The following is a 23,722-nucleotide window of genomic DNA, read 5'->3' as shown; positions in this document are numbered from 1 at the left end:
GGCCGCTCTTTTATTAGCAGAGCTCGCTGGCAGCAGACGGGTTCCCCACTCGCTCCTTAGCTTTCCTTCTCTCTCCCTCTGCTCTCTTTTGCCGTTCAGATATGTTGAAATGAAGGAAAGAGGCTGTAATTTACTGAGAGCGGAACGGCGTTTCCACACAGACATTTGGTGGAACGTTTTACTTAAATCACTTCAGGGCTCGGAATGATGATTTCATTACTCTGAGATATTTGGAAGAGGCCGTTTTTTATATTTCTGTTGTTTGGCATCGGCAGAAGTGTTCAGGTTTTGTTTCCCAACTCACACAGCAATTAAAAACCCTTCAAGTACCAAAAGCTGGTATGTAAAGGATAACTTATTTAATTTCTGGGCACTGAAATATAAGAATAGCCTGCTGGCCCAGGGTTTCAAGTTAGTTGCTCTTTTAGGCTTGTGCTGCATCGTCAATTTTATATTTATAAAATGGTCACAAATACTGACCAACAAAAAATCCTGTTGAGCTTTGGTGCTTAAAATAAATGGAAAAGTCTCCAAACAGGTAAATTTTTGATATTGGTCAATGTGAAAAAGGACCAATAAAAACCAATCGCAATTCATAAAGTATTTAGTAGCCAGATTTCCAGATTTCTCTATATAACCATACCATCTTATTTCAGCTTGGGCCTGTCATCAATGGCTGATTAAGCCATCAAATGCTGTCTTCAGCAAGGCAACAGGCAGTTGTTTCCTCATTGAAGCGGGTTCAAAAGGTGGCTTTCTCTCCCAGCATGCAGATGCGAGTCACTGTCAGTTTAATAAGTCTGTGTGTGCAGCCCAGGCCAGGGGAGGGATGCAGAGGTTCACCTTCAATGTGAGGGTGTAGAAGAGGGCGAGAACTTTCTCAATGGGGCGTCCCAAGGACCTTGTGAAAAAGCCCATTGAAGATAAGGGATACAAGCCCCCATACCCCAGAAGGCCTCAATGGGAGCCTCTCCCCAATTGTTGGGATGTCGTGATCGGGGATGGGGGCGAGAGGGGAGGAACACTAGACAGGGTCAGGGGTGACCCCTGGCTTTATCCTCCTCTCCTCCCCGAGAGACGGGGGTCATGGCCGAGATTTATTAAGACGTCAAAATTTTGACAGCTGCAGCCTAGACGGACAGGTCCAAGAACAGAAGAGCGAGAGAAGGCCACAAAACAGCCGCCGTTCGGTTGGTGAATGGAGCTGAGACTTGGCCAGAGGATTTGGTGTCTTTTCTTCTTTATAAGAGTTTGTTGTTTTCTCACTGCTCATCTGCTGTGTTGAGTAGGAGGTGAGGACAGAAAGGAAATCTCCGCTTGTTAGTGGGCGTCCGACGAGCTGGAGACGTGTAAAAGCCCGCTGAGGTGCTAGGCTGCAATGGAGAATGACAGCCCACTCTCAGTGTTTCACTACACTATAGACGTACACATAGTTTAGTGAAACAGCACGACGACAATGAGAAAAATCCAACCAACTCAAGTGAGTTTTCAGCTCTTTATGCCCCTAGCAAAAAAGTACTGTTGGTATCACTGCAAAATTATACTCTCATGATAGTATCTAAACATCCCTGATAGCACACATGCATCACGGAGACGTCGATTTGACTTCTGCATTTACATCTGTTTGCTCATCTGCAATACGTCTATAGGACGTTTCCTATCAGATGTCAAATAGACAGCTATTAGACATCTTTAAGATGTTTATGATTTAGAATATATGCAAAACTGACATCTTACAGATGTCTGTCAGATGTTTGTACACAGCAGATGCTTTCCAGATCAAGTGATTTTTAACAGAAATCTTGCAGTCGTACGTGTGCTATCTGGGTAGTAGATAGTATTAGATAGTAGATAGAGAGTATTTTACAAATGTACCATAGTAGTATTGTGGAATTCTTGGAAGTAACAAGATGCAAGATGTCTGTTAAAGATCACTTGATCTGGAAAGCATCTGCTGTGTACAAACCTCTGAGAGACGTCTGAAAGATGTAAGTTTTACATACATTCTAAATCATCCAAAATCCAATCATCTAAATCCATCCAAATCTTAAAGACATCTAATAAACGTGTATTTGACATCTGATAGGAAACGTCCTATAGACGTATTGCAGATGAACAAACAATCTAAAAAACACGTCTTGCAAATATAAATTCGGACGTCAAATAGACGTCTCTGAGATGTACATGTGCCATCAGGGTGAAGCCACCGCTTCTCAGTAGTACCACCACAATAGGAGGTCATACCATGGTATTACCATGGTAAATGTCCAAATAACACATTATGGCAGTGCCATGATACTTTTTATTAAGTGATATTACCATATGATACATCATTCAACCATGGTGGAGCCACATTATTTTTTAATGGGGGCTAATGTAAAACAGCTCACGCATATTTAAGTAATTAGAAAGCATAAAAGGTTTGAAAACTAGAGCATGATGGGAAGGTGTGATAATATGAAACACTGCTCTTTGAATCAGAACAGACAGCGGCTTGTGTAACTGGAAGGAAAACAATGCTTGACAAGACATTATTTATGTATGTAAGCTGAGAGAATGCTGTTTGTATCGACTTTACCGAGCAAAAGTACATTTTAGCTTTAATCACACATTAAGCAAATTGGCGTACTTGAGGAGAGGTATTGATCTGGTTTTCATGCGTTATTGTTGAGGTACAGCTTTTTTTCCCCGTGTAAACTTTGCACCTCAGCACCTGTATGTGCTTGTTTGTGCGCCTAATTAGAAAAAGCTTGCATGTGTATCTCATCGCTGTCATAATTATGAGCAGGTGTATGAGACTCATCATCCTCAGCTGTGAGTCGTTTTTGCTCTTTTCTTTGTTAAACAATAGTCACCGTCTGCCAAAATGCTCCCACCTATGAATATTCATCACTTCCTTTTTGCTTTTGATGGCAAGCACATATGTTGATTCCTGTCACGATCCTCCTCAGTTCTCCCCTATGAGCCCCTCCATCGTCCCCTGAATGGACTGTCAGCTGTCCCGGGAAAGAGAGGTAGAGAGAGAGATGGAGAGAGGTGCCCTTTGATATCAAACAAATACGTCATTTGCATATTTCGTCCGTGAAATGCAAAGCCAGCAAACTTGTCTCTCAAAGACAATGCAGCTCGTCCTTTCAGCTGGAGCGAGCGAAGGTTGGGTCCATCCTCTTCGCTCTGTGATCATGGCAGCGTGCTGTATACGTTTGAAATCATTTGGATAATATGATTCGCGTGATTAAATCCAAATCTTTTGAATCGGCCGAGTCTGACGTTCGGAGTTCAGACGCTCCGGTCTGTCTGCGTCGTTCTCTCTCGCTGTCTGTATGTGTGCAATTGCTTGCTCATGTGTGTGTTGTTCTCCTTGACCTCTTCCTGTCTATCATCATCCGGTGCTCCCATACGGAAGCTCCCCTGACAGCTCGCAGCCCTTCAGTTGTCATGTTGTGATGGATGCACCGGGGGCGGAAAACGGCCTGAAGGACAGAAATGGTTGGAAGGGTGAGAGATGGAGGTGACTGTCGCCCTCCTACCAGACTGTTAGCATCCATGCTAATAAAGTTTGGGTCATAGATGAGGTGACAAATGTTCTTTTTACCGTCCATCCATATATAATTTGATATGACAGCATTCAAAATACCATGGTATTACCTTCTGATGCAGTAGCATCATAGTAATTTCTGTAACTTACTTTAAACTTAATTGTGATCAGTGGACCGCAAAACCAGTTGGGTATATTTGTAGCAATAGCCAAAAATACATTGCATTGGTCAAAATTATAGATTTTTATTTTATGCCAAAAATCATTAGGATATTAAGTAAAGATCATGTTCCATTAAGATATTTTGTACATTTCCTACCATAAATATATCAAAACTTAATTTTTGATTAATAATAGGCATTGCTAAGAGCTTAATTTGGACAACTTTAAAGGCAGTTTTCTCAATATTTTGATTTTTTGCACCCTCAGATTCCAGATTTACAAATAGTTGTGTCTCTCTGCTAAATATCGTCCTAACAAACCTTACATCAGATGATGTGTAAGTCTCAATTTAAAAAAATGGACCCTTATGAGTGGTTTTGTGGTCCAGGGTCACATTTCAGGACTGAGATGAGGTGGCATATGTACAGACTATGAGGACAAATGTGGTATTACCATAGTATGTTTTAAAGTACCTTGTAAATTAGGGTGACCAGATGCTGTTTTCTGGCTAAATCTGTCCTTAGAAAGTCCCTGCTTCTTCTACTATGCGTTCAAGTGGTGTTTGAATACACTAATCATTCAGCACTATAGTAAACATGAAAATATAATGGTATTCTGATACCATTTTTGTAAGGTAACATTTCTGGATGTCTTCTCTTAATCTGGATATTGTAGTGCCAAAGGCTGCTGAAACTACACCCTCATGTGAACTAGCAAAACTGTTTGTGCCCATGCTAATGCTAGTTGCACTACAGATTATTATGAAGAAATGCTTATAAAAATGGAGCATGGTAATACCCTTGTGCTTGTTTTTACTTTGTAAATTGCCTTTGTTCTGTCCCCAGAAATGTCCCCATTTGTTTAAATGTAACCTTGACCACAAAACCAGTCAAAATTGAGATTTAAAATTGAGAATCTGTGCAAAAAAATCAAAACATTGAGAAAATCGCCTTTAAAGTTGTCCAAATGAAGTTCTTAGCAATGCATATTACTAATCAAAAATTAAGTTTTGATATATTAACGGTAGGAAATTTACAAAATATCTTCATGGAACTTGATCTTGGCTTTATATCCTCTGAGAAAAGTTTGATAATTTTGACCCATACAATGTATTGCTGGCTATTGCTGCATGGTATATATCAAAGTACCATAGTATGATACCATCAGTGTACTTCTTTGCAAGGCAAATGTCTGAAATACTCAGATTAAGTAGAAACTATCCAGTGTCCTTGATAAATTCACAGCATTTCCCAAGAAAGTCTGTCGAAACTCCACGCTAAGCATTTTTTTGCTAATGCGAACTAGCCCGCACTCCCTTTTGAGAAATTCTGATAGCGCTAGTCTCATCTCTCTGGTGTTTAATTATATTTTAATTACGCCGTCTGGCGCACATTCATTACCAGCGGTCTGGATCTGTTAGATCAGAAGAGCTGAGCTGAGCACAGATCTCCTTTAGCATCACCGGTACAGCGGTGTGGACAGCGCTGTCTCAGCGTCCGCATGCCAGGGTAACTATCTTTTCGAGTGGATGAGCCTTATTGACTCTGCTTGAGGGTCTGTCCTCCCATTCTCCCTGATTAACCCAGCATCCATTTAGTCGCTGCTCTCCACACATGCTTTATGCCAAAAGGTTTGTGTTCGTTTGACAAGATGTCCATCAACGGCGGACGTGAGCGCCCAACCCAGCTACTTTATGCGATCCTCCCCGTCAGTTTAATGCCTGGCTCCTTTCTTTTCCCAGTCCATACATGAAGTTGGATTCCACCCAGAAAAGGTCATAGGTCGGCCTGAGCCTGTGTCGGAGACAGGAAGGCCCGAGCCATCATTTTCCTCTGAAAGAGTCGTTGAAGCTGCTGACCTGTTTTATGCGTGGGGGGCACGGTTAACTTTACAGTCAGCGCGGCTGCTGCGCGTCTTTGTCTTCGGGTTTGATTTGGACGCTGCCAAAATTTTCGCTGTACAAACGCACCAGATGGAGCCCATGAATGCAGTTGTTCTTTTCTACTAATGAAGTGTTTATGAAGGCCTAATATGAATAGTTTGATTCATGATGATTGATGTCACAAATTAATCTTCTTGCTAGCAACTCGAACTAAATGACAAACCTTTTCTCTGCACTCTGAATGACAGGAACTGAAGTGACTCAGTGTTTTCTCACTTAGGTAAATATGCGAATGAAAGAAATGTTATTCATAGATGCGCACAAAAGCACTTTTTGAACTCTTCATTGCGCAAACATGCATACTCAGGGATTCCTGACTGAAGTGCTCTTCGCAAAATTCTCTCTCGGCACTTCTAGATAGAACGTCAGTTAACAGATGTCAATTAGCTGAGAGCGTGTCTACGAGAACGGGAGCTGGAGAAAGGACAGACTTAGTAATGGGATTAATTTGGGGGTCGGCAAACCTGTTTCCACAATGCAAGGCAACACTAGTGATTAGCCCGGAGGGGTCAGAGCGGCGACTTCACAATGCACATTAATACTGGTAATTATTTGGAGGGGTTGAAGCATGGCTGAATCTAATGCCCGCCATTAGACTTGAGGGTTTATTCCATTCCTGGGGTTTTCGTTAGAGTGGATTGGTCTCTCTCAGACCAGCTGCTGTGGAAAAAGCCACTCGGTTTGTCACTGAACGCAATTAGTTTTGACTTTATGTCTTTGTTAGCACTGAGAGAAAGACACGGAAAGGCGGGAGTGGAAGATGAAGAGCATTTGCTCAAGCACTTCTGTAGACGTAAATCTCACCAAGGAATTTCGGAACATACATGGGGGCCTTATATAGTAACACTGAAATGTAGCTACACCTTGATGCTTAGAGGTTTTTGTTGCTGAAATGTAACTGTGAAATCACAGAGTAATTCAGTGTCCTTGAGGAGAAAAATACAGCTGGGCTAAATTTTTAGCTTGACAGTAGCTCTACGGTTTTCAAAACAGTGTAGCTTTTAAAAGCTTTTCAGTAACTTTTTTAACAAGAAGCAGTTCAGCTTGATGAAATGCTACATTGGTGGTCTTTGCTGGTCACATTGAATTGCAAACGGAAGAAATTCTCAAACACACAAACAAAAAGGTTCATTAATTAATTTGAAAAGTCCCTTCATGGCCAACTGCTTGTTTTGTAGCAAAATAATGCTGTTTTTTAAACTAATTAATCTGTTATTATTTGTATATGTGAGCCTGGACCACAAAACCAGTCATATTGGTCATTTCTTTTTAAATTACATACCACAGGATTAGCCAGGAAACAGCATCTGGTCACCCTAATATACAAGGTACTTCCATACCATGAGAATACCACTTTTTTCTTCATAATCTGTACATTTGTCACCTCATCTCAGTCCTAAAACGTGTCCCTGGACCACAAAACCACTTATAAGGGTCAATTTTTTGAAGCTGAGATTTATACATCATCTCAAAGCTGAATAAGCTTTCTACTGATGCATTGTTGTGATAGAACAACATATGGCCGAGACAACTTTTTGAAAATCTGGAATCTGAAAGTGCAAAAAAATCAAAATATTGAGAAAATCACCTTTAAAGTTGTCCAAATGAAGTTTTTAGCTACTATTACTAATCAGAAAATAAGTTTTGATATATTTACAGGAGGAAATTTATAAAGTATCTTCATGGAACATGATCTTTACTTAACATCCTAATGATTTTTGGCATAAAAGAAAAATTGATAATTTTGACCCATACAATGTATTTTTGGCTATTGCTACAAATATACCCATGCTACCTAAGACTGGTTTTGTGGTCCAGAGTCACATATTATTATTATTTTTACATTATTATCAATTATTGACCTTTATAATTATTATTATTTTACACAGATTTTTAATTATAAAGCTTTTACTTAAAAATATAATATAATTTAAAAAAAGGATATTTCTTTAATAGCTTCAGTGTAGCTACTTTTCTCTCTCTTTTTTTAAGGGTAGCTTGATCTCTTTTAATTCACGAGGAACTTGGAGCTCTACAAGATAAAGTTTCAGATGGCTTCCTCAGAATTGCACAGTAATGATACTAATGTTCTGTCATGCTCAGAGCAGGTGATACGAGATGAAAACAGTTTATTTTTCACTAGAAGCGTTCACTAGAAAGAAGCGTGTAACCTGAGAGTTTCCTTTTTTCACGCAGATAAATCGACTTTTCATTTATGCAGCATACAACATAACACCCACTCCAGTAGAAGATTTCTTCTGGAGTTATTAAACCACAATGTTTAAACCAATCAGCTAGGAAGGAACCAAACTCATGCATTTTATAATTAGCACACACACACACACACACACGCACACTCCTCTTGGCTTGTGAACGACCTTAAACAGGATTACAATGTTGTGGGCCTCTAACACATGTGGCTTACTTAAATAAGCTGAGTATGTTACTCTCAACAGATTCCTAGTGCGTTTGTGTGTGTGTACACATAGATTTTTGCAGTCTAACCACACATGCATTTCTCTTATTTATATCTGCACTCCTCAACCCTCAAAAACTAAAACATGTTACTGAAAGCAAAGCAGTAGTATTGTGAAGTATAATTCACTCATCGTTGCTATGGTGTTGACACATTTACCCTTTAATATCCTCTCCTGGACATTAATCCGAGAACCCAGAAATGTTTCGTGCTCGCTCACCACCTCGTCCGCACACACCTCTGAGCTTGTGGCCGCGCACTCATAGTAACCACAACCCATAGCCCTTTGCATGTGCATTGAGTATGTCTGAGGAATTCTTACGCAGTGTCGAATTTTGGCTCACTCGAGAGGAGGAAAAAAATTCTGGTCTTAATGTTGCTTATTTTCACTGTAAGTTGTTACTGCTTTCTTTGGCTCTGATTTGATGCATGTAATCAACCCGTTAGATTTTATCCATTCCGTTTGAGATTTACAGAGTCTGCCTGTTTCTCCACTGCAATGTTCTCCATGTCATGAGCTGTTCTTGGTAGTTTTTTTAAGGCACAGATTGCTCGCTAAGCGAGAGCGTCCATTCAGCGGGCAGCACAGTGCATTCTCCCTGTCTTTGTGTGGCAGCCTCCCTTTGAAGGCCCTTGGCTAAGAGGAGGTGGGGGACTGAAGCCGACAGCGAGAACATTAGCATGTCAAAAGCTCCTAGAATCAATAAGGGCCTTTTTCTATCTCTCTTTTTCCCTCTCATTCTCTATCTCTCTCCCTCTCGCTATATCTCTACCCAGAGGCCACGACCCTTTCTGGCATCAACCAGCACCGTACAGACCTTCCCTTTATTTGTCCATGTTCACCAGCCTTAGCGTAGGTGCTCTCTGGAAAACCTATAAATTACAGACCTTAAGCATTATCAGGAGCAGAACTCAAACTTGCGTTTTCCACGTGAGCACCACAGCTAAACCGTAGTTCGTATTTTCGGTTTGTCTTGGAGAATTTCTTATTGTCTCCACCATGAGCTGTCAAAGCACGTCCCGTCGCTACTGGCTGCGGCCCAGTTGAGAGTAGCCCTTTGCAGTCTCTGCGGTCTGGCCGCTGAACAAAACAAGTGGACGGGACACGACCCGTTCTCGGCAGCATCAGCTCTTCAAGTGAGCACCACTTAGCCAGGGTTCATGCCGAATGCACCGGCCCGACCCCTTCTGCAGAATTTAATATAGCGGTCCAGAGAGAGCCCATTGCCAAGCCTGCTTGAAGCGAGTGCTATTTGCTAATGATTGTAAGAGTAATCCTGCCTGTGAGATGTGTTGAAAGAGACAGACAGGGCTGAAGGGGGTGGTTTATGGAGTGCCAGAAAAGCAATTGCAGGCCAAGGCGTTTGCAGTGAGGGGAAAAATGTTGGCTTTGCAATGAAGGGACAATGATTCTGCGCCCTCTGGAGCGAGGCAATTATGACCACGAGTGAGTAGTGGAAAAAGACACAAACAGAGAAAAAAGTGAAAAGTGATGAAAAAAGAACAAGAGACCGAGAGAGTGAGAGAAACCTGAATAAAGTCAAAGAGATTGTACAAGTGAAGGAAAACTTTCTGGAACTGGGACGTAAAGTGATACTACCATGGTTTTTGAGCTTTTACCTTAGTGGTACCATATTTTTGGAAGTATCTTGATACGCTGTGCTCTTAAAGCAAAATACTATGCTACTGCCATGTTATTTTGTCATTTTTTGAAGTACCACAGAGTATCATGTCAGTTTCATTTCAGTACCATAGTAAATTGTACCATAAAAGTACCATAGTATTACCTTCTGATGCCATCACTGTAAAATAGTTCCACCACAGTACTTTTTTTGTACAAAACTAAATTAATAAATAAATAAATACCTTCATAAAAATAATGACAAAATGACTGATAAAAATGAAAGAAAACTGAAAATATATAATTATATTATAATAAACACTATAATAATAAATAAGTAATACTAAAATATCACTGCATGAAAATAGCACGGGCCATAAATTCCAGTACCATGGTATTACATTGTACACCAAGGTACAAAATACCACACTCTAAAAAAAAAATGGGCTGGGTGAAATACGGACAAACCCTTTTTTGTTCTGGGTATTTTAATTTATCTCAGCTATTGCTTAAAAATTACTATATGGCTGGCTTAAAATTAACCCAAATTAAAAAATAAATAAAAATCAGACACGTAACTAGAGGCATCAGTAATAGTCAAAAGTGAACATTTATTAATAAACAATTTAAAAATGATTATTATTTTTTAATTATTATTTACTCAACTTATTATTACATTGTAATTCATTGAACATATTAATAAATGTTAATTTCCAACCTATTTTGGGTTCATTTTAAGCAAGAAATACAATCATTTTTAAGCAATAGCTGAGTTAAAACTACCCAGAAGGTTGGGTTAAACATTTAATCCAACGTCTGGGTCAGTATAACCAAATCGTTGAGTTTTTCCATATTTCACCCAGCGCTGGGTTGTTTTTAGAGTGCATGGGGTGTTAGAAACAACAGTTAAATAAAAATAGGCCATACGGCTAGTACACTATATCTTTTAAGGATTTTTGAACAGTCTGAAAAATGTAATGAACTAAGTAGTTATTAGTTCAAATTGCATGTTCAGTTGCTTACATTTCGGTATATACCTCATTTTACTACATAGCATTTGTAGATATCTAACCCTACATGTTTTAGTGACATGAGGGTGAGTAATGAGTGAATTTGCATCTGTCAGATGAACCTTGCTTTTGCATACACACACATTGCAAGGCAGCTCCTCCTTGTTTGCTATGCAGGAATTGTTAGGAATGTGAGACGTTTGGCCCCCTGCCTCTCTCAGCTGCCTGCTCCCCTCAGAGGACAGTAGACAAGACAATGAGCTGCATTTCAGAGAGACTTCACCTCCACCTCCCTGCTGCCACACTGTCCCTACCCCCTCAGCGGACTGAGCGGAGAAAAGAGTGTTTTCTTGTCACCTGGCTGAGCCAACCCTTCATAAAGAACTTCCTGAAATGCCGTGAGTGTGTGTGTAGGTGGAGTTCCTGTCTATCAGATCCGAACCTCTGGCTGGGATCTTGATATGATTCAGAAAGACCTACCCTGGAGTTGTTGTCTGTGCTGCTTTGCCCCCTTCTGCCTTTCCTTCAAAAGCTTTACGCAGCTCTCTGTATAAAACACAGCAACACACACACACTTCTGTACAGCAGATGGCCATGTAATAATTTACCTCAGAGCGGAGCTCTCGCACATAAAGGTTAACACGCGTCCTTTGTGTACGTACGCCTCTAGCTGTATCTCCATACCTTACTTCGGTAAGACCTTGGGACTGTCTTTAGAAAAGTTTGAGGAAACTTTTGACAGGTTGGTGGGGATCAGAGAGCGAGAGAGGGCAAGGGAAGGGTACGCTGAAACGGAGACAGACAGAAGAGCGATAAATAAAACCTAGGCGAATATATGGAGATTAAAGCCAGTAAGCTTTGACGCAGCTTGGCCCCTCGCTGACAAACGAGCTTCTCAGGGGTTAGAGCCACATCAATCACGGCATCATCTCACACACGCGCACTGCGGCGATGAGGAATGTTTGCATGCAGTGAGTGGATCAAGGTATATCAGTCACTGCAGATGTAATTAATAAGCAGAAGAAGGCGAACCGATCAATGAGGGAATTGGTGTGTTCGTGCTGGAGGGCAGAGATGATAATCGTCTTTCTTTTTCTCAGTCTGTTTTGCGCTGTACTTCTTTCTCAGCTCATTCAGGCATAGCATCAGATAAGAGAGAAAGCAGTGTTTGAAAAGACAACTTTGTGGGGAATTTTGTGGAAGTAATGTCTATGCACACCATTTAAGAGCAACATTTATTTAAATAAGAATATATCAATAAAAGTAGATGTTATCTGATATTTAACAGGCTATACAGTTCATCATTAAGACTCATTAAAAGAATCATTAAAAAAAAATTTAATTATTTTACCAAAATAGGAGGGATCATACAAAATGCATGTTATTGTTTATTTAGTACTGACCTGAATAAGATATTTCACATAAAAGATGTTTACATATAGTCCACAAGAGAAAATGATAAATGACCCGTTTCAAAAGTTTATATCCCCTTGATTCTTAATACTGTGTTGTTACCTGAATGATCCACAGCTGTGTTTTTTTGTTTAGTGATAGTTGTTCATGAGTCCCTTGTTTGTCCTGAACAGTTGAACTGCCCACTGGTCTTCAGAAAAATCCTTCAAGCATCACAAATTCTTTGGTTTTTCTGCATTTTTGTGTATTTCCTGTTCCAACAATAACTGTATGATTTTTGGGATCAATCTTTTCACTCCGAGGACAACTGAGGGACTCATATGCAACTATTACAGAAGGTTCAAATGCTCACTGATGTTACAGAAGGAAAAACCATGCAATAAGGTGAAAACTGTTGAACAGAATGGATTGCCTAAATATTATATTTTTTCATTTAGTACTGCCCTTCAAAGGCTACAGAAAATGTTTCCCAGAAGACAAAAGTTTTCACCCCCAGCTCTTAATGCATCATCTTTTATGTGAAATATCTTATTCAGGTCAGCACTAAATAAACAATAACACGCATTTTGTATGATCCGTTTTATTTTGGTAAAACAATGAACATTTTTTTGAACAGCATTGCAAACTTTTAACCTCAACTGGATATATAATGTTAAGAGTAAAATAACAAGCCTTTGAACTGACAAGGAGAAGCAAAGAACTGCATAAAAGGCTATAAACTACATAAATGTCATGAAAAGTCCCTGATATTCTGACCTGGTAATTCATGAGATAATGTGAATGTGTGTGTGTGTGTGTGTATGTGAGGTGGATTAGCCGCTGTTGATCCTCCTGAGCAGCGGCTTCAGAGATAAGCCAGCATCATAAAAGTGTCATAAATATGTTAGCCATTAGCTCACGCAAACCCACAGGTCTTGACTTCACTTTCACTGCCTTCGGCAAGTGGGTCTGTGTGTGTATGTGGGTGGATGTGTGTGTGTGTGTGTGAAAGAGACTTTCTTTTTTCTTCTTCTTCAGAGAAGCAGCCAAATTGTCCAGTATGCTCAATTTCTAATCAGTTTCTCAGTGGCATTTCTGGACTTCACATATTTTTAATGCAATTATGGAATAATGTTAAAAAATGTTGGATATAAACAAATGTAATGTACCAAAATGTATAAAAAATATTATTTAAGATCTACACGTAAACCGCTATGAAAGCACAAATACCTAGTTCCCCATTTTTTCCATTTCTTTTTTTCTCCAGTCTCCCCTGAAGTGAAACTTTATTCACAAATTGTTTTTACATTATTATTATTTATTTATTTATTTATTTATTTATTTATTTATTTATTTTTTTGCATAAATTAAATTTTGCTTAAATTAATTAAGGGAGGATGTGATAGAGAAAAAAATGGGCAGAAATAGAAAGCGATATAGACAGAAAGAGTCTCACTTCACTTGTGTGTGTGAGGAGAGAAATATAACCTGGCAGAGTTAAGTCAGTGTTGAATTTCCGAGAGGACACACACACTCTGAAGACCACCCAGTGCTGAAGCTCCATTCCCTCTCATTTTCCTGTCCCCCTTTCTTTTCTTTCCACTTCTCCTCACATTTCTCTTTATTTTTCCTGCAGTTTTACCTCTTTGTCCGCTATTTATTTATTTGCGATCGTCTGAATAGAAACCACCGATGTTGACGCAAGTATCATCAGACCTCTTTACGTGTCCAAACGAACGTCCTCGGGTTACATCCGTCTAATTGAAGTCCTTTTGTCCCGTGTGGAACATTTTTCAATGCTCATAAACCGCCACACATACCTTGTAGTATTCCATAATTCATTCGCTTCCCAACACAATACCCCGATCCGCTTTTGTCCCCAACTCCACCCTGCGTTTTGTCTTTCTGTGCAGGACAACAGGTGACTGTTTTAAGGTCTAAAGCCCATAGAAAGCATTCAAAGCTCAGTCTGAGATGGTGTCTTCATTGAGACGGTATTGGGACGGTGGGACGAGAGCGCTGACCCTGAATATTGGGGCATGGGCTGGCAATTACGACCCTATTATGTCACAGGCAGTAAGCTCATCTCTTCAATCGTCCACCGGAGTGGACAATAAGACCGTGATTGTCCTGCCATTGTCCAGCTCAGTGGTCATAGGCTTCATGGAGAGAGAGTGGAAAGGTCAGATCTGTAGGAGGGGGATGAGAGCTGTGTGTGGAATTGAAACCAGGAGCTGTTAGGGGTCTCACGAGGGACCAAGGATGGAGGACTTAGGAAGGGAGGGGACAGCTGGTCGTCTTCCGTAAGGGTCTGGGACTGAGAAAACACTCGGGCCCTTAAGCAGGTGGAGGGTGTTAGATATCCTAAGTGCTTGAGAAAAGTGCTACAAGTCAACGAGTGCATTCGGTTATAAACAAGCTCTTGCACTCGAGGTCTCTTGATCTCTCGAACACACCTCCAGTATCATACCGTGGTTTTAAGCTTCCCAAGAATCCTCTTCAATTAACTCTGTCCTGCAGCCGGTGTTAATATGAGCTAAAGCTGATCAGATGAAACCTCCAGCTCTAATTCCCATCATTCCCCTCCAACGCATGGCAACAAAGCACTCTGTCCAGCGGAGGTCGCGACCCAGGTCCACATCTCTTCTCCCCTGAGCTCGTCCTATCTTTCCATCCCTCACCCCCTACTGTTGTTTTATGGATCTCGTTTAGAAGATGACAAAACTGTGTTAATCTCCTCTCAGTAGATGTACGTTAACTCCCTCCTCTGATCAAGCGTGCTGTTGCGGCTGATTGCGAGTGATTGGCCCCTGGGAAGATTGTGATGGAGGGAGAGATGAAACGGAGAAATGGAGGAGAGTGGAAGGTGGTGATTCCCGGGGGTGAGCGCTAATGCGGCCCCAGGGTTCCTGACACTTATGTGGGATTAAAAGAATTGGCCAGCAAAGAGAGAAAATAAGAGAGAATGAGGCAGAGAGTGATGAGGGACACTTGTTTGAAGTACTGTGTGTCTTGACCTCCTGCATCTTGTCTGTACTTTATATTTGTGCAAAGCAGAGATCTTTTCAGTCCTCACTTGAAGTGGTACTGTGTGAAGTAGCGATCTCACAAACAATCAGAACGTATTTCACATTTAATATGTATCTGTATTTTAGATTAGTGATATTTCACTCTTGCTACATTGCTGTTTAGGAGCAGTGTAAATGGGCAGTCACACTAGATTTTAAAGGATTAGTTCACTTCTGAATGAAAATTTCCTGATAATTTACTCATCCTTGTGTCATCTAAGATGTTCATGTCTTTCTTTCTTCAGCTGAAAAGAAATTAAGGTTTTTGAGGAAAACATTCCAGGATTTTTCTCCATGTAGTGGGCTTCAGTGGGAGCCAGTGGGTTGAAGGTCCAAATTACAGTTTCAATGCAGCTTCAAAGGCCTCTTCGCTAGTGGTTTCCAATCCTGGTCCTGGGGACCCAATGCTCTGCACATTTTGTATGTATTCCTTATCTGACACACTCAGTTTGTGGATCTCTCTCGTAATGAGCTAATGATCTGAATCAGGTGTGTTAAATAAGGGAAACACAAAATGGGGACAGTGGGTCCCCAGGACCAGGACTGAAAACCACTGCTCTACACGATCCCATCTGAGGAATATGGTTGTTATCTAGCAAATAAAAAAAATTTAAACAAAAGCTCTGCAATGCACGTCAACGACTTCACGCATTACGTAATCACGTTATAAGTATATCATTTTATTTTCAATGCCTAAATTCATTGTAAAGAGTGTCGTCTTAATTGAAGTTTGCTTTCTTTCATACTTGTATAGATGCAAAACCACTAAAATGAGAATTTCTCCAATGTTTGATTTTCATCCAAGCGTCCGGTCTGTGACGTCTAGATCTTCTGTTGGTCTAACGGCTTTTTGCTTTTCGAACTTGCCAGGTCACCAGTTCACCAAAGCCAAACTTTTGTACGCAGTGAAAGACAAATATTCCTTACGTTTGTTCACATTCATATGAATGTAAGTGAATGGCACACAAAGCCCAGTGTGACCGCCCTTTAAGGGCCGTCCTCTCGACACACGAAAGCTTGTTTGTCCTATTTGTCATATGAAAGCCTTGTGTTTCTTTCCCATAATGCTTTGCTAAGAGCATGTATGATTATCGCTAAGAGCATTATTATGATTTGTGATATTCCGTGTGGAGCGTTTATATTGATAGGGCCTTTTAGGGAAAAACATCTGTATACTGTCTACAGATCAATAAACTCTTAGATAAATGTCATAAATAGCGGCTTTATTCATGTTCAAATGCTATCTGTACTTGTGCGGGTATCGATGGCTTTGTTGAAAAAAAAAAAGTCAATAAAAGACCTCAAAGCATTCCTTTGTCTCTGTCACCGTAAATAGGAAATTATGCTGTGTCTGTGTGTGTGTGGCATATTAGAAGGAGCAACAGAAAAAGAAAGAAGGAAGTAGAATGACAAACAAACAAAGGAAGAAAAGAATAAAGCTGGAGGGAGGACAAAAATGGGCGAGAAATAAAAGCGGACAAACTTGAAAAGAGAATGCAAGAGAAAACAGAGCTAGAGAACAAATGCTGAGAGGGAGAGAGAGAAAGGGCTTGGCTTGGGTGTTGGGATTAATGACAGTGCATTCCTCTAGTATCACTTCCTCTCTTCATTAGAGTGTCATAAAGCCGTGCACTGCTGTCTGTCATTCAGACATTCCACACCACTCCCTTACAGTGTGTTTCACATAAACATTCACACACAGAGTGTCGTTATGATAGCCGGAGGTGAAAGAGTAAGAGTTCTATCTCGAAATGATGACCTACTGTAGCAATATATGTTAAATAGTTCATGATCATTAACGTCTCAATTTTCTCTCACTTTCTTTCTCCTCACAGCCTGTAAGATCGGTTACTACAGAGCACTGGCTACAGACGACAGCTGCTCTAAGTGTCCCCTGCACAGTTACTCCATTAGGGAGGGATCCACTTCCTGTGCCTGTGACAAAGGCTTCTTCAGGTCTGAGACAGACCCTGCTTCTATGCCATGCACACGTAAGTGTATTTCACTTTTACACACTTTGTCTGGGTTCACACTGACTCCATGGATTAATATGCACTTTGTGCATGACCTTTGGTTTTTGGAGCATGTGTACAACTTTGAGAACAAATGATATAACTATTCAGAAGTTTGGGGTTGGTATGATTTTTTTAAAATACTTTTGAAAGAAATCTCTTATGCTATGGAAGCCCATTTCCGCCACTGAATAAAAATGTAAAAAGGTAATTGAGAGTTTTTATTTCAGAAATCGGACTTTTTTTCAGAATTGCAAGATATAAACTTTTTCTCAGAATTGCGAGGTTATAAATTGCATAGTTATTAAGTCAGAATTGTGAGATATAAATTCAAAATTCTGAGAACATATGAGTCCTTTTCCCCCCTCAGAACTGGACTTTACTTTGGAATTGCACGAAAAAACTCAGAAAAGAGCAGAAAAAAACGTCAGAATTGCAAGTTTTTATCTCACAATTCTGAGAAAAAAATCTAAATTGCGAGTTTATATCTTGCAATTCTCACTTTATAACTCGCAGTTGTGAGTTTATATCATGCTGTTCATAGAAAAAAAGGTATAAACTTGCAATTCTGACTTACTTTCTCAGAATTGTGAGTTTATATTCTGCTGTTCTGACGTTGTAACACAATTGTGAGTTTATATCACAATTCTGAGAATTTATTGCAATTTGCATTTATTGCAATTTGCAATTCTGATGTTATAACTCACAGTTGTGTTTATATCACGCATTTCATAGAAAAAAGAGGTAGAAACTTGCAATTCTGACTTAAATTCTCAGAAAAAGAAGTTTATATCACAAATCTGAGAACAAAAATCAGAATTGTGAGTTTATATCTTGCAATTCTGATGTTAAAACTTGCAGTTGCGAGTTTATATCACGCAATTCTGAGAAAAAAAGAGCTATAAACCTACAATTATGACTTAATTTCTCAGAATTGTGAGTTTATATCTTGCAGTTTTGACTTTATAACTCACAATTGTGAATATATCTCACAATTCTGAATAAAAAAGTCTGAATTGCAAGTTTGGATCATGCAATTCTAAGAAAAAAGTCAGAATTGTGAGATGTAAACTCAGTTGTGAGAAAAAAAAGTTGTGAGATAAGAAGTTGCAATTACCATTTTAACATTTTTTTATTCAGTGACAGAAAAATGGGCTTCCATACTTACACTCACCAAGGCTGCAATCATTTGATTTAAAAAAATACTGTAAAAACAGTAGTATTTATATAATAAGCTGCAATGTGGACTAGATTATGCTTGTAGTCAAAAGTCTGGCTGCGTGAGACTAAAAACACAGACGTAAACAAACCACAGTGGACATGAGTAATCATTAGACCAGGTCAGGGATTTTGATCTGAGGAAGCACATATCACTCAGGAGAACCAGCACCGCCTGGACTTGTATTAGACTGCAGCTGTTCACTTCACACACCAGTGGAGCTGTTTTCCTAAAGGCTAGCGAAGTTTAGAACAAAAAAAGTGTTTGACAGTGACAAATTATTGGATGTTTAATTGCAGCGGATGTTATTTTGTGTCTTTTATTCCTGCGTTGCCTAATCAAAAAGTTTCGTGACTGCCTGAAAATGTGTGTGTAGCAGTGAGTTGGGAGGAGCCTGTCATGATGAGTAAAGACAGATATGTGTGTCAGACCCTGAGGTGAGTCATAGACTTGATAACAGTGTTCTGCCTGTTAAATAGAGACCTGCACTGTAGCTCCGGCAGTCAACGCGCCACAGCACTGAGCCAAGACGACAGGGTTAATCGTAAAAACCGAACACACGCGTCAAGTTGTTCATGACACGGTTTTTCTCACATACGAATCACTCAGGTTTTTGCAGACACACACACCAAGTCGGGGTGATCAGAAAAGCATTACGTGATATATTTATTAAATATCTCTGAGAAAAGGGCAAAGAGGCACCCAGGCCAGATGTGTTCATGGTGTCAGGTTTAATGGGTTTTCCAGATCTGAATGATCAGGGGTGGCAGGTGGGGGGAAAGGGCTCTCATGCACCTATCGGCCGCCTGGACGTGCATTTTACGTATCGGATTGTCTTTCTCGCTTTCTCTAGCCTCTTTAATTGGAGCTCTCTTTCATATCGCCGTCTGTCGTTTACCCAGAAGCACCCGTCACATACTCAACAGCCAATTCGCTAAAGGCGCACGCAAAGAAACGAGATAAAAAGCTGCTAGGTAGCAAGGGAGGGGAAAAAAGCAGAATGCGAGAAAGTGGGGAGACAGACAGCGAAGAGGCGCGCAAGAAACGACCCCATTACGCTTGCCGAGCCGAGCCTCTCTCTCTCACCTTATCGTATTAAAATGCAGCGAAGCCAGTCGACTTAATCAGCTCCTGTCAATCACGGAGCGTGTGGCACCGAGCCACCGTGGGAGCGTGCTCGGTTCACCCCGGTCTGCCGGATGGGTACAGCAGCCACATACTTAATACAGGTTAAACAGAGTTTAAAGACCATTTACACTTAAAGCTCAGCCAGGAGGAATTCAATCTAATCCAGACCTAGGTCAGATATGTGTTTGAAGAGTTTAAATGATTTGGAGGATATGGAGATATTTGAAAATGGCTTTTGCCATATGGGGAGACCTCAAGGAGGGATAATGAGACACATCCTGCTTAAATGTTTGTCCTCGTCACTCATCGAGTTTGATGTTGGGCATGTGGTAGTTGAGACCACACATAGGAATCTCAAATGAAATCTGTTAAAAAAGTAAAGTGAGTCATTTTTACAAAGTACAAACTAAATATGCCAACTTTGGCTTAATCAGTTGTGTGATTTGGAAGCGAGACTACCTGCTTGTCTGGCCAATAGGAGATGAGGAGACATGCTTCAGGGTTAGAATTTAATTTGCTTCTTCATTACCGCAATGTGATTCAAATGTGACCCATGTGGAACCTTTTTTTTTTTTTATACGTAAGAACGTTTCTAAATTTCAAATGTGCTAGGTTTCCTGAACAGTTATGCTTCTTGTTTTTGCAAACTGGTATTTGTTGTTATTTTAATTATCATAATCACAAACACAGTAGTTTGTAACATAATGAATCAGAAGTCTTGCACATTTGCAGGAATAACCTGCTTCCGCATTGAAAAAATAAAGTGGATATCGCTTTTTAATCTCAAATCCTCTAGAGTTTCAAAACAGATCAGGCTCAGGCTGTCAAGATTTGACATTTCAATCTGAATTTAAACATTTTTCATCCAGTTTTCACAAATGATCTGATCTATAAAATTATAGAAACACTATAATGTATAAGGGATAGTTCACCCAAAAATAAAAAATTATGTCATTAATTACTCACCCTCATGTCTTTCCAAACCCGTAAGATCTTCGTTCATTTTCAGAACACAAATTAAGATATTTTTGATGAAATCCAAAAACGTTGTGACTGAAATACTGCACCCCCTTAACAATTCAGTCACTTCTTTCTGTTTATTTCTCCTCAGGAATTTTAGGACAAACATCTATATTCAAGTTTATACTTTAATATAACCTAACCGAGAACTCAATTAAGTCTCCTGAGCAACCTCCGAGCAATAAAATGTTCCCCTGGGCAAGCTTTGTGAGAAAGTCAGCCTGGGATTGCTGATTTCGAGAACCATATTTATGATGAGAACGTCATTGCTATACCAGAAATGGCAACGAGGGCGACCAAATTAGCATTTATGAGATCCCTATCAGCAAGTTGCTCAATTATGGAGATGTAATCATTCTCTCTCTCTTTCTTTCACTCTCTCGCGGGTTGAGTGTATTTCCTTTTTGCGCAGCTAGCGCCGCGTCGCCTGTGGTGCTGGTTTGTCATAAATGTAATTATCTTTAAATTCAGCAGTGCCTGGTTTACGAAAACACCATGGAGAAAAACAGCGCAAATGTACACAAATACACAAAAGCACACAAACAAGACTCGTATCCGTCATAGGCTGTAACATCAGCTGCCTGCAGTGGCAATAAATGGTGGTGTGTATGTGTGTGCGGGTGTGTATTTGTTTGCCATTGAAGATTCCCTTGCCAAGGGTGTATTTTGAGATCAATCTCTGCCACAGTCATAATCCTGTTTTGTTTGTTCCAAAACTTCTAGACATCACTGTAGCGGAAATGAAACATAAATCATGTGCATATTTTGTCATAGTGTTTCTAAACTGTTTCTTTTTCCAAAATTGTTTTCGTAGAGCCCCCATCTGCTCCTCAGCACCTTATTTCCAATGTGAACGAGACCTCGGTGAATCTGGAGTGGACTGCTCCAGCATCTTCCGGCGGAAGGCAGGACCTCGCTTACAACGTGATATGCAAGCGGTGCAGTTCTGATGGTCAGCGCTGTCAGCCCTGCGGCAACGGCATTCATTTTTCCCCTCAGCAGCTGGGCCTGCGCACCACCAGGGTGTCTATAAATGACCTGCAGGCTCACACCAACTACACATTTGAGATCTGGGCAGTCAATGGGGTCTCCAAACAGAGTCCCGGACCAGAACAGGCAGTGTCTGTGACGGTTACCACCAACCAAGCGGGTAAGTGTGTGGTTTATGTTCACAAATTATTGTTAAACATGATATTCCCACTATTATGACTTCATTAAATACCAGGATGATTTCGTCATGTGATCTGGTCACAGGCTGATGTGTTGAATTTGTCACCACAGTCTGATACAGAACACAGTCATCAAGTTGCTAATCAGCTTTCCGTCTGTGAAAGTGCTCTGTCTTATATCACCGCAGAGAAATTTCTAATTACTCCTTGTCTGTGTCTGTCAGAATGGATTTTTATGACATTAAACCGCGTGTCGGGTCAAATTGCACATATGTGCATTTGCTGGCTGCTCACATTTGTTTGCGCTGAGTGGACTATTAACTTTTACAAGGTGTTTAATTTCGGGTTCTTGAGAAAGCGTGAGACAGGAAGTGCCTTTTTGTCTGGCTTTGGGGATTTTGCATGTAGGGCCCCCAGGAGTGGGGTCTTCCAAGAGTCTTTCTCACCATCATTGTCTTGGTGAACTCTGATTGTAATAGCCATCACACCTGTCTGTACACTCTTCAAACAGACCTTCTCTCCTGACCGTCTGTTCTTAGCTTTTATAACACCATATATCGGGGCTCTGAGCAGACATTGCCCTATTGAAGCACTTAGGCACCTATTGGTGCTTTCTAAAGGCCATATCAGTATTAATATTTTTGCTATTTCTAGCCGCCGTTCAGAAAAGCTACAGAACTGCATGGCAGCAGTTAGAAATATAAAAATCAAGCTAATATATATATTAAACACTGATCTGTTTATAATTATAATTTTCATCTGCACTGAGGAATTAAGCCAGGATTGTTTCATGGTCTGGCTTCCCCTTTGGCAACTGTAGAGTGTCATTGATAAAACCCGAAAGATTATTAGATAAGCATGTGCTCCCTAGATAACTGCATCAATGGACCTTCTGTAGTAGCAAAGTGGAATTATGAGAGAAAGAAAAGAATCAGAAGCACCTGAGTGATTCTCATAGTGCATCCGGAATGATGATATAATGGGCACTTCCCTTTGGTGATTCAACGTTATTCTGGGAAGCTGTAATCACTACATTTTTCAGATGCTAACCTGTGTAGCTTCCAGCGTGTAGTTGTTTTTCAGGTTCTCTCAGTATGACAACACAAATATCACCAATATCATGCCTCCTCATTGCTTTATGACTCTAACATGTTTATGTTTCTTTGAAACAGATAGGTGGTTGAGGTCCTCCCAGCAATCCTAAGCTTTTTCTCTTTGTGTTTTTCTCCTCCTCCAGCTCCCTCTCCAGTTACCACCATCCAGGCCAAGGACATCACCAGACACGCTGTGTCTTTGGCATGGCAACAGCCTGAGAGACCCAACGGAGTCATTCTTGAGTACGAGGTCAAGTACTACGAGAAGGTGAGAAGATTCATGGGAAAGTAGTCTCCAAAATTTTGCCCTGGAGAGAGTTTCCATGTTGAAAAGCCTAGCAATGCTGGTCACCAGCATATGTTGTGTTATGGATATGGGCGTGCAGCCCCATGAGGCTTCTTAACCAGCTTGGTCAACCTGCTTCACCAGAAGAACCATGCTGGTTGAAAACATTCAATTTTGCATGTGTTTCATGAGGTTTCTCATTCTGACGGCATTGGATGAGGGATGTACTTTGGAAAATGACATCACTTACTCGTAAGGAACTAAAAATGCGAGAGATGCCTTTTTGAAGCCACAGTTTAAGATGTAGCAATCAGGTGAAGCCTTCACTTAAGTCCTTAACATGAGCCGTATGCTGTCAGGTACATCAAAACCAGAGAGCTGCATTTTAGTTCATGGCCAGACCATACTCACTCACACTCGCAGCAGGAGTCTGGTGAACCGGCGGGTCGAAACAGTATGGGGTGGATGGACAGATCTAGGGTGGAGCGTACGGGCCATTGGGATAGAGAGAGGATAACAGCATTCTCCTCTCTCTGCTCCCGCTGTGTCTTCCTCTGGCTGACTGATTACAGATTGCAGCAGTGG

The 23,722-nt window shown here is 40.5% G+C and overlaps 1 protein-coding gene across 2 annotated transcripts in view; it reads left to right on the top strand.

The window, feature by feature from the left end:
* The window catches only part of epha4a (eph receptor A4a), a 41,228-nt gene that overhangs the window by 5,155 nt on the left and 12,351 nt on the right, over positions 1 to 23,722 (top strand). For both annotated transcript variants that reach the window (XM_051131341.1, XM_051131350.1), the window contains exons 4-6: positions 17,045 to 17,200; positions 21,403 to 21,738; positions 22,995 to 23,119. In XM_051131341.1, the coding sequence (XP_050987298.1) occupies positions 17,045 to 17,200; positions 21,403 to 21,738; positions 22,995 to 23,119 (617 nt within the window). The remainder of the gene's footprint in view (positions 1 to 17,044; positions 17,201 to 21,402; positions 21,739 to 22,994; positions 23,120 to 23,722) is intronic.

This window comes from Labeo rohita, chromosome 2 (assembly GCF_022985175.1).
Source record: "Labeo rohita strain BAU-BD-2019 chromosome 2, IGBB_LRoh.1.0, whole genome shotgun sequence".
Lineage (NCBI taxonomy): Eukaryota > Metazoa > Chordata > Actinopteri > Cypriniformes > Cyprinidae > Labeo > Labeo rohita.
The sequence above is the reverse complement of the archived record's forward strand: the minus strand, read 5'-3'. Positions and strand labels throughout refer to the sequence as shown.